Genomic DNA, 11,970 nt, shown 5'->3' on the forward strand with positions numbered 1-11,970 from the left:
CGCCTGCCAGCGGGCACCTGGACTGAATGCAGAGTGCGCGGGGGTGACGATCAGGCAGCCTGCAGGGTGCTGCGGCCCGTGGGACCCCGCGCCTGCCGCCCGCTCAGCTGTTTCCTGCCTGTGTTTGTTGTGCCCAAGGAGGCCCTGCTACTGCCGCCGCGCTTCGCAGCCCGGCCCCTTCCGATTGGCCCGCGGGCCTCACGTGACAGCAATCAGCTGGGGCGGTGTGATTGGGGTGCTGGCGGGGCCCCGCCCCGCGGCCTGTGGAGCCCACCCGCACTCCGACCACCCTGTTCTGGCCGGTTTCTGCGGTCCACCCCTTGGTGGGAGAGTGGGCGCATATTTCAAGCCCCTTTACTGTGCTCTGCAGGTAGGTGGAACAAATGAGCATTATGATCAGCGAGAGTGGGAAATTGAAATACTACAAAGATCTGCTTAGTATTGACACCAGCTAGTCTCCCTTTCAGGGGAAAGTCTGAGGAAGTGTACAGCTCATTTATTTTTAAACTTTTTCTGTTTACAAAACCCTGTTGGTAATCTGAGGATTTTTATTCCAGTTCTCTGACAAATGGAAAACCTGAAGTAACCTCAGACTAACCTTGTGTTTTTGGAAAATTAGTAGACTTGCTGGTGAAGTAGGGGGGGGGGCGGCTTGTGGGGGGGGGTTGGGTATAGGATATTAGTTAAATTTGCCTAGCCACTTATACAGTGTTGCAGCTGCATTCCAAGAAGAGGAACTGAAAAGCATGCAGTGTTACCAGGGTACATATTTTTGCCAGATGTGAAGTGCCGTGGTGGATTATTTTCCCAACAGTGTATTGCATACTTGTACTGGTAAGAAGGAAATTATGAAGAATTTTCAGTTTAGTTAAAAGCCACACAGACAAATGATATTGAGTAACAGTACAAAGTTAAATGAGTGTTATAAGAGTTCACAAATATGTATAACGATTATTGTAAATCAAAAATTATGATAAAAATCGGAGCACCGAGAAGTAACTAGGACTGGAGGAAGATGCACTCTGTAGTGGATTGATATTGATTAGACCTAGAAAATGAAGTGGGTTTGGGTTACTAATGGGCAGTAAGGCTTAGGAGGAAACACAGAGGCCTGGAACATTTACAAAGTAGTAAAATCTGTAAGAAGTGTGGAGCTTGTGCAATTTGGCATACAAAATCCTTTCCACGTATCCCTGTTACCTTTCTGAGTGTGTCCTGGAACACCAAGTAGAATGTAAGCTCTTTGGAGGAAACTGTCTTAGTTTACTACACCTTCACCCAGCCCAGTCTCTTAAGTAGACTTTTTTAAAGTTTACCTCTAACAACCATCTTATCTCTAGGAAAAGGGACATGATGAAATGTGCTTAGGTAAATTATTTAATGTTGTACCAGGTTTTAACAGTAACTTATCAATAAAGTTAGGATAATATATGTAGCTTAGTCTAAGATAATGTTACCTGTATTGTTGAGGACTTTCCTGTATTCTTGTTACTTGCCTTTTCTCTTAGTAGGAAAAGCATTTAGAAACAAAAAATAAAAGGAAATAAGGCCAAAAATTAGATGTAGAAAGAAATCATTAAATTAGGTACTTCCCTCCAACAGTCTACAAAACGTGAAGCTAGTCCTAGAAACATTCATGAGCTATGAAAACAGTCCTATGTATGTATATTCATTGTTACAATACCATTTTAGGTTTTGTAGTGCCTAAATGGGTATGTAAATTAACAATTTCCCTGGTAATTCTATGTGGTAACATCTGTATAATGTAGGAGCTGAATCTTAGCTAGACATGAACTTGCTTGACACTTGAATCAGAAAACCAGGCAGTTAAGTTATACTCTGTTCTGTTTCATTAAAGGCTTTTGTTATTGCATCACAACGAACAGAAGATCATTAATTTGTCTTGCCAAGAGGTTTTTGGGGAGATTACCAACTCAGATTGTTCACTGATTCATGACTTGCTGAGTAATAGGACTAGCCTTATTTTCTAATGATTAAACAGCATTATAGAAATACAGCAAACTTGGACATTGTTTAGCAAAACGGAAAAATAAGGCATTATTGGGGGAGACAAAAATATAAAAAAATTATTGTCAAATGAAGACCTAATTCTACAATCAGTGCCTCATTGGACACAACAAAGTAAACTAAACAGGTATTGCAGGGGGATAACATGACTTTTTTGTGTCATTGAAACTTTAACTTGATAAATAGTTTGTATAGAAATTGTAACATTGGCTATATGGATCAAACTCTTCCCTTATAGGTTTCTAGTAGAATTTACTCACAAATCAGTATGGAAATAGTTGATGAAATTACAGTAGCATTAAATGTTAATTATTATTGTAATTAACCCAGCACTGTCAACAGTTTGACTTTTATTCTTTCCTTTGTTTTGAAGAGGGAAGAGACTTGAGAACCAGATGCACAAGCATGCTTCTGAATGATTCTATCTTAGCAGAATCATTGCAAAACCAAAGCTCCTCTGGAGGGGAAAGGGCAGATTTCTTTAACCATTTCTGCAGCAGGATCTTGCATACTGACTTTCCTTGTAGGCAGAATCTTTGTACCTGTTTTTGCCTACCACTCTGGAGTTTCAGTAGAAATGCCCTGAGGAGACAATTCCATTACTGAGGGAAATCGATCTGTGAACTGGGTATTTTTTCATCAGAAGGCCCTATGAGATGTAAATAGATAATAGATACCTATTTTCTCTGGCATTTTTAGGGCTGAAAAAGTAGTACGTCTTTTGGCTAATTCCATTTGCCAGAGTTAAAAGCAAACTTGATTCATTACTTAAAAGGAAGGCAATTACCTGTTTTTAAAACCTAGAATTATGACAGTAAGACTACTTTAGAGAGTTTCTAGCTTTCCTTGTACTTGTGATTTCTGTCACCTGGTCACCGACCTTTTAAGGGTGATGAAGCTGGTTAATTGTTACTATTTCATATCCCTTCTGAGTCTTGCTTTTCTCTTCTGTGATGGGAGAAGCTGGGATGGAGAATGCTGAAGACTATCTAGTTTTACTGACCCTTATTTATTATTCACTTTGTGCTACGCACTGTTCTCAGGATATATTATCCGCATTTATTTTTGTAACTCAGAAATAGATATTGCTGCTACCATTATACAGATGAAGGAACAGGGGGTGATAACTTGCTCAAAGATTACGAAGCTGTTAAGGAGAATAGCTGAGTTTGCCTCTAAAGTGCCTTAGCTGTACTGTGTAAGTCCTGGGTGTTGAGAAAGGAGGCAGCTGGTGGGTGTATATTGTCTATTTTTATAACCTTTTTTTATTTAAAGCGTGTTTATCTACTTCCATGAGAGAGAGGCCAACAGACACACCTCCTACAGCATCTTCACTCCCTGATACACCCCCAACCTCAGCCAGCCAGGATCACAGGCAGGCAAACAAATCCAGCATGTACACGGGACCCCAGAATGCAAACCAGGACCTTTCCATGAGGCTTCAGCATCTTAAGAGCATTGCATTACTGCTCTGCCACTGTTTTATCATCTCTTTGTAGTTGCTTTCCAACATGCTGAACTAGTTACAGAGAATTAAGGACTCTAGAAAATCTGAAGAAAAGAGTGGTATTAAGCTGATCCTATCAAATACACCTATTGGTGGAAGGCCAACCAATTTCCTTTTTTTTTTTTTTTTTTAATTTTCCTGAGAAAGACTGCTTTCTAAATGAAAAGTTTTTCTCTTACCAGAACGTGTTTTCAAACAAAGCAAACTTTTTCTGTGAATAGCCAGGTAGTAAATATTTTGAACTTTGCAAACCACTAGATTCCTGTAGCAAATACTTTACTGCCATTGTAGTGAGAAAGCTGCTGAAAGAAAACAAATGGGTGTGGCTGTGCTCCATGTAAACTTGATTTGAGGACACTGAAATGTGAATTTCATATCATGTCTCACAAAATAGTCTTACTTTTTTTTAGCCATTTAAAAATATAAAACCATTTTTAGCTTCTGGGCAGAGCACAGCTGGATATAGCCCACTGGCCTTCAGATACTAACCTCTGCTTTTAAGGAAAATACAGTAGTCCCCCCCTGGATCTGTGGTTTCAGTTACTTGCAAGTAAATAAGATTTTTTTTTCTTTTTTTTTTTTTTTGGGGGGGTTTTTGCTATAGGGCTCGTGCGCTCGCCAGACAGACAGAGAGAGACATAGAGACAGAAAGCGAGAAATCACCCCCCAGGGGGGATGGTCACACACCCTTCTCCATTCTCCTCTCGGGATCTTGGGCACGCACGCACACGCGCCCAGCGTGAGTTTTAAGCCACCGGGTCCAGGACGCGAACCACGGTCGACTAAGCGGGAGTCCAGCGACATAGCCTTTACGCTAACTGCTGGTTCCCGAACGTAAATAAGATTTTGATTAATATCTTGATCATATAACTTTTATTACAGTTATTATTAATCACACTGTGCTCAATTTACACATTAAACTTTATCGTAGGTATATATGTATATGAAAAAGCATAGTTTATATAGGATTCAGTACTTTTGTACCTTCAGTTTCATGGAGGTCTTGGAATGTATCTCTCATGGATAAAAGGAGACTGCTGTATTTAGCAATGAGTCATACTAATGAACAAGATACCATAGTCATTTGTTAGTGTATACATAAAACCAGCAGCTTTTTTAGAAAATTATTTTATTGGTCTGGAAACAAACTAAAAACTTATAGTCCATCCTGTATGATTTTTAAAATAATGCATTCCTAGAAACTTTGTCTTTCATAGACTTCTAAATAGAAAAGATTTTTCTTTTAATAGATTCTGCAAATTCTTTAAATTAAAAAAAAACAAACCCTGTAAAAAGTGGAGGTCCTAAAGTATGATTCCTTCATCAGTCTCCTGTTAAAATCAGAAACTGGAAGTTCTAGGTAGCTATTTGCTAGATGGAGATGAAATTTATGAATTTATGAATTTTACATTTATTTTCATCCCAGCCCCTCACTGTTTCAGGAGAGTTCAGATAAACTGAGAATAGGTCCCAAGTTAAACTATCAAGTTTGGTACTTTTCTTCAATCTTTTTATGATTTTATAACCTGAAACTACAAAATCTAGTACCAAAGAAGCTTACTTTTTATGAGTATCAGGGAAATGTTACTTATACAAAATCAAGAAAATTGGTGGTTTTGTTTTGCTTCACATTGAAAAAGAAAGAAGCATGTTAAATAAAACTTAAGCTTTTTATGAGGAATTTGACCTGGCCCAAATTTTAGCTATGAACTCAAACTTCAACACTGACAGATACCAACCAAAGCATGCCTTTTATTAGTAAGGGAAACAGTAAGGTGCTCCTAGAACCTCATTGAATTGGACATGTATTTACAGGGGGTAGATTTTATCATATGTAAGGTATTCCTTAATAAAGTTTTCTAAAAAAAAAAAAAAAAAAAGAATCAGCTATTTTCTGTCCTGTCCAAAAAGTTTACAAAGCTCATAGAGGAGCATTCCTTGTGAGCTTTTAGAAATGGTGGCTAAAACACAAGCCTTTGATCTTATTTTTGTAGCACTAATTTAGCACAAATGTTGTTTTTAATAAAATACGCTGGAGCCAGGAGGTAGCATGGTGATTAAGGTGCTGGATCCCATGTAGCTGACTGTGTGGTTCTAGTGCTAGGCCTGGTAGCTTGGAAATCATGCTGGGTACACGTGCATGTTTGTCCACCTCAAATCCCAAATAGATTATAGGAGAAGAGATTTCCGTATGGACATCCCCCGGGGGGTGTTTTCTCACTTTTCTTCTCTCATTTCTCTATCTCTGGCAAGCACATGCATGCTATAATAAATAAAATTTTTTAAAAACCCACAAAAGTTTAAATGGATATGATGAGCATTTAAATTAATACAGTGATGAGGAAGAGGGAGGAAAGACTTGCAAAAGTGATTTTTTTTTTTTTAAGATATTTGTTGACTTGGTGATTTTGTAACAGAATTGCCTGAGTTTCTAGTTTAAGAGAGTATATAATTAGAATTGCAACCACCCAAGATAGGGAATACTGGAGAGGCACCTTGGAGCTCACAATAAGCCTGAGGGAAAAAGACTCAATCTGGTCTCTCTGATCATCAGAGAGTAAGTAGAAAAGAATTGGAGCAAGATTTCATTCAGAGCCCAGCTCAAGTGGCTGTCTTTAGCCCCTTCAGGCAGCTGTAACAATAGCATAGACTGAGTGGCTTATAAACCACAAAAAGTCATTTTCCCAAGTTATGGAAGCTGGGAAGTCCAAGACTTGCAGATTTGGTGTCTGATAATGGTCTGTTTACTGATTCATCAGTGGAGCCTTATAGGTATCTTCCCATAGTGACAAGGAGCAAGATAGCTCTCTGGGGCCTCTTTTACAAGGGTGGGAATCCTAATCACCCCCTATTGCCATCAGGCACATTGGTGATTAGGTTTCAGGTGATGCATTTGAGGTGAGATGAACAGACACTCAGACCATAGTAGTAGCATTCTAATTGACATCAGCCTTTTGAGAGTTCAAATAGCTTAAGTCAGTCCTAGGTTGAGTTTCTAACTCTGCAAGTGTAAGGTTTATCTCTTGGAACCTAATGAGCGAGGTGAGGTTTTACTATTTTCTAAAAACCTTTGACAGCAAGTAATGTTTTTCTTTCTTCTGCTCGATTCCATGGGATTCTAGCTTATCTTTTTGGCAAACAAAAACTATATTTTATGGTTTAATATACATAAATAATATTCTATAAATAACCACAACTAGGAATAGTGTAACATAAGGGTTCTGCCCAGATATTTTTGGTCTTGGTAATGAATCATATAATTGAATCCAGTAAAATGTACTTGTTTAAAGAGTCAAAAATAGACTGAATTCAAATGTTAAATCTGTTTATCCCTAGTAACTGTATCATAATTTCAAACCAAAGATAGAAAGATGTAGGCAGAAGGTATAGGTAGAGTTCATCTTGAAGTCAAGTACATTTTCTACAAAAGCGTTGTATCTGCTATGGTTCAAAAACTTCTAGTTGTTCCTGCACTGTGGTTGAAATAATTATAATATGAATGTTTCATTTAAAAGTTAGGTAAGTTGTCTTTAAAAGAATGAGTCCCAGAAGCTCTAGCTAGAGGCTAAATGACTGCACATATACTTGCCTTCAAAGAAATACAAAATCTGAAAACTTGAGTATTAACGAACAGCTGAGACTCTAAAACCTTGCTGTTGATTCCTTGGTGTTAACGATCAGTATTAAGAAACATGACTCAGAGATCAGCAGTTAGTGTAATGGCTGTGTCGCTGGACTCCCATGTAGTCGACCACGGTTCATGTCCCGGACCCAGTGGCTTAAAGTTACGCAGGGCACGCACGCACCCGCGCCCGGCGTGAGTTTAAGCCACCAGGTCCGGGACTCGAACCACGGTCGACTACGTGGGAGTCCAGCAACATAGCCATTACGCTAACTGCTGGTCCCTATACCTAGATGTTTAAAAATGCTTTATAGGAGAATTAATTGCAGTGAATTTAAGGATTTGCAAAAACTGTATGAACTCTCCTAATTTTGAAATATTGAATTGTGATTGCCCTATAATAGTTTTAGAAATTTCTTTTAAAGCTTAATTTTCTCAATGTTTCATCACTTCTGTGATTTAAAGATAAATAAGTTATGCAATAATAGGAAAGCCTGTCTTTCCCTCTGTGTTCTTGTTGCTTTATTCTTATGTTAGACCTAAACCATCATGTGCCTTCTTCATAGGGGAAGCAGGATAGAGTAATGGGAGAACTTTGTCTTAGAGTTGAGTAACCTGCATTCCAACTGATTTTCTATACTTAAACAGCTAAGTTATAACCTTCTTAGACTTGCTTTGGATAATCTTTGAAGTGGAGGTGGGAACCTCACAGAGTTGTGGCAGTTTCAAAATATTGATAAGTACCTACTACAGTACTCACTAGACATTAGACCCCCAACTTACTGAAGTCAGAGCCATCACCCCTATACAGTTGAAATGTGAACCTGGTGACCACAGACCCACTCACCTCTTGGTCTCAAACCAGAATATCCTCTTCTTGCTTTCTAATTACTCATTTTTCTACTCTTATGGATCACCTCATTCATACCTAACAATGTTTTTCTCAAATTACACATGCTCAGCATGTATTCCAAACATTTATGCCAAGCCTTTTTTCTTCCCTCTGTAAGTCCTTTAAATCATTCATTTTCTGAAATTCCACTTTCTAGCTTTTCCTATTACCAACCAAAAGAGAACTGATACCATTCCTTGGCCTTGCCTAAGCATGTTTACTTCCTTGGCTTGCTATTTCTAAAATGTTCTTGGCTTTGGTATGCTTATTTATATGTGCAGTGTGTGAACTTTGGATCTTTTTATTTAGAATCAGCTATTTTTTTTACAGTAATTAATTATAGCAAACTCAGTACTATAGAGATTAAATATATGTAAGTGGTTCTTTATGACACCCCCTAAGTAGGTACTAACAGTTTTATTATTATTATTATACTTCTCTTTTTGCTTCTAGGTTTCTAAAACTTCAGCTATAAAAATGGGCAGAATTTTCCTTGATCACATTGGTGGTACCCGTCTGTTTTCTTGTGCAAACTGTGATACAATCCTGACCAACCGCTCAGAACTCATCTCTACTCGGTTCACAGGCGCCACTGGCAGAGCATTTCTCTTTAACAAGGTTGGTGAGAAAAAATGGTTTGGAGGGTTAAATGGGTTAGTACACGAGAATACTTTGCCAAAGCTTAGAAATACCAGCAGAAGTCAGAAAGAGCTGAAATCTGTAAAAATGATTGCCCTCTAAATGTCTTTGATAGAACTTTAGGAAAGCATTACTAGAATGTGATATTAAACCATGAAAGTTTAAGGATGTGTTACAAAAATTAGAGTAGTCCCCCTTGCCTCAGGAAACACTCAGCATAAGAACTTGATAGTGACTTTAGCACAGACTATGAAAGAAGGGACAAAGATACTCCCCTCTCTTGCCTTGCAGTTACTGATCTATCCTTTTAGGGAGATAGCTGCATTAAGCTTTTATATCTTTGCAGTGAACGTGAATAAAGAGTCTCTTAACCAACTTCTCTTGCTCTAATTCATGCTCACCATTCACCTGAATTTTGATTTGGTTATGATATGCATTTGCCAATAGGCAGAGTGTTTCCTGATGTGGAAATGTGTGTCCATTCTACCTGCTTCTAATTCTGGCTTCCTTTAAATTAGTTGATGTGATTCTGTCTCTTGGAATCTAGTATATGTTAACAAAGTTTAACTTCTAAATCTTTTAGACTAAGAAATAGAACTCTCCTAAGATACTATTCTTAGAAAGTCAGATAAACTTTCCCAGTGAGTACTCCTCTGTTGTATGTAGAAACGAGTTTTTCTCTCAGAGATTTTAATGTGTACCCCTTGACCTTTATTTAGGTACAGAGTAGAGGTTGGCACACTGTAAGAAGCCAGCTGCTTGTTTTTGTAAATAAAATTTAATGTAACACAGCCATGCTCACTCATTTTTGTATTGTCTATAGCTGCTTTCATGGGACAACACCAGGGTGAAATAGTTACAACAAAGACCATATAGCCTCCAAAGTCAAAAATACTATCTGATCCTTTACAGAACAGTAAAATGTGAAAATTGGGTTTTCAGAGTCATTGGGAATTCTTCAAAAATTGTCTTAGAACCCACTTCATTGTGTTCATTTTCTTTGTCCTCACTTCAAAACCATGTATCGTGTTATATGGTCTTGTAGGCTCCGTCTAACCCATTCTGTTTGTACATAAAATAAATTCTTAGAAACAATTTTGATAAGCTTTTTTGTAGACTGGCATATTAGGCTCTTTTACATTGATTGCTTTATTTGCACTCACCATTGAAGAGTGAAAGATAACAGCTGAACTCAAACTTACATTATTTTTTATTCATTTATTTCTTCTATGATGGGGAGAAGCCTCAAATTTTACACTGCAAGCTATCCTTAACCTCAGCTGGCACAGATCATAGCAAGCACGTGCAGCCACCATGCTCAGAGAGGTCGAGGTCCAGGAATGTGAACTGAGGGCCTTTTTGATGTGGGTCAAGTTGCATTACCAAGCTCCATTTCTTAGTCCCCTGTGTGTACAGTTTATGATACCATTTCAATAGTCACTACAATACACAGACGTAACTAGTATGTACCATTAATGTGGAATGTCCTGTACAGTGCAATTTCTAGATGTTTACCTATCACAGCAGCTTTTAAATATAACTCTTAGGGGACTAGATGGTGACTCAGTCATAACAGAACTGGACTCACATGGGAAAATCCTGGGTTCATATACCAAAACCTCCCTGGAGACACACAAGAAGCCCATGATCCAGGCTGACTGAGACTGGGGATGCATTGCAGCATGAAAACCTTGCTGGGGGTTTCCTCACTTTTTCTCTTTCTCTCATACACACACAGGCACACACACGCACGTATACACATGCAAGAATGAATAATTAAACCTTTAAAAAATAGTTCTTGGCTGGGGCCAGCAGGTGGCATGGTGGTTGAGGGCACTAGACTCCCACATGGCTTACTGTGGTTCAAATCCTGGACCTGACAGCTTGATTTTTCACTCTCCCCTCCACCTCCCTTTTCTGATCAAATTTCAATAAATAAAAAAATAAAGTTAAAATATTTATAATAAAATAATTCTCTAGAAAAATAGTTCTTAGGGAGGGTATTGTGGGTTTGATTTACGTAACAACTTTGATTTCCTTTTCTGAAGTTGCAATTTTTTTTTTATTTTTGGAGAGGTTTTTGCTATAGGGCACGCGCGCTCGCCAGACAGACAGAGACAGAAAGCGAGAAATCACCCCCCAGAGGGGTTGGCCATGCTGCAATCCCTTCTCCTCCATTCTCCTCTTGGGATCTTGGGCACGCACGCACACGCGCCCGGCGTGAGTTTAAGCCACCGGGTCCGGGACGCAAACCGCTGTCGACTACGTGGGAGTACAGCGACATAGCCATTACGCTAACTGCTGGTCCCTGAAGTTGCAATTATTACACCAACCATAGTATTGTGTATTTATTTTGCAGATAACTTACATGCATTTACAAGTTTGTTTTTACATGTTTCTTAGGTAGTTAACCTGCAGTACAGTGAAGTTCAAGATCGAGTCATGCTCACTGGCCGTCACATGGTTCGAGATGTGAGCTGCAAAAACTGCAATAGCAAACTGGGGTGGATCTATGAGTTTGCCACTGAAGACAGCCAGCGTTATAAGGAAGGCCGTGTGATCCTGGAACGTGCTCTAGTTCGAGAGAGTGAGGGCTTTGAGGAGCATGTACCATCTGATAACTCTTGAAGAAAGAGAGATAAATCCATCTTTTCCCAGGTCTCCTTCACTGAAAAAAATCTACTTACATACACTGTCACCTTAGCATCAGAGTCGGATTCATGAACTGCGGAACAAGAGGTTGTGAGAATCTAAGACGGAACCTTTCTTTCTTTCTTTTTTTAATTTTGTATTTTCCATCCAACAGCAGTGTGTAGAGAGAGTATTCAGATGCCGTTAATTTTTTTCCCCTATGTTTACATCTTAAGGCAGAAAGTCTATCTGCAGCTATATGGTGGGCTATGTAAGGAAAAAAATCTGGGCTATTAGAGTGGGAAGTGTGTTTTATGTAAATTTTTGAAAGGAAATATGTCAAGAGCATGGTTTTTAAACTTATTTGAGCTTAATTTTAAAACTTTTTTTTTAAAATCCGAATTATTTAATTTGATTTGCTAGCTTCCGAGAAGAGATCCGAATCTGTGTCCAGCGCTAAAGGCTCAGTGTTAGCATGGCTTGTGCTGGGCCGCGTGGCATATTTTTGTTTGGGGTGGAAATATTCTTGTTGGAGATGAACCGTAGCACCAGAGCCCATTCTTCCTTGTCAGTCTTGACCCAAAGATGTCACCATTCCTAGTTATTTGTCACCACATAATTGGTGTTCATTGGAAACTTTTTCTGAAATGG

General features: G+C 38.8%; 1 protein-coding gene across 1 annotated transcript; it reads left to right on the top strand.

The window, feature by feature from the left end:
* The first annotated feature begins 228 nt into the window (after positions 1-228).
* Positions 229-11,535, top strand: YPEL5 (yippee like 5). The gene is made up of 3 exons (XM_006168522.3): positions 229-370; positions 8,503-8,667; positions 11,092-11,535. The coding sequence occupies exons 2-3, from the start codon at positions 8,527-8,529 to the stop codon at positions 11,314-11,316; spliced, it is 366 nt and encodes a 121-aa protein (XP_006168584.1). The 5' UTR covers positions 229-370; positions 8,503-8,526; the 3' UTR covers positions 11,317-11,535.
* The last annotated feature ends 435 nt before the right edge of the window (positions 11,536-11,970 follow it).

The sequence above is a fragment of the Tupaia chinensis genome, unplaced genomic scaffold (genome assembly GCF_000334495.1).
Source record: "Tupaia chinensis unplaced genomic scaffold, TupChi_1.0 Scaffold145860_1, whole genome shotgun sequence".
Classification (NCBI taxonomy): Eukaryota; Metazoa; Chordata; class Mammalia; order Scandentia; family Tupaiidae; genus Tupaia; species Tupaia belangeri.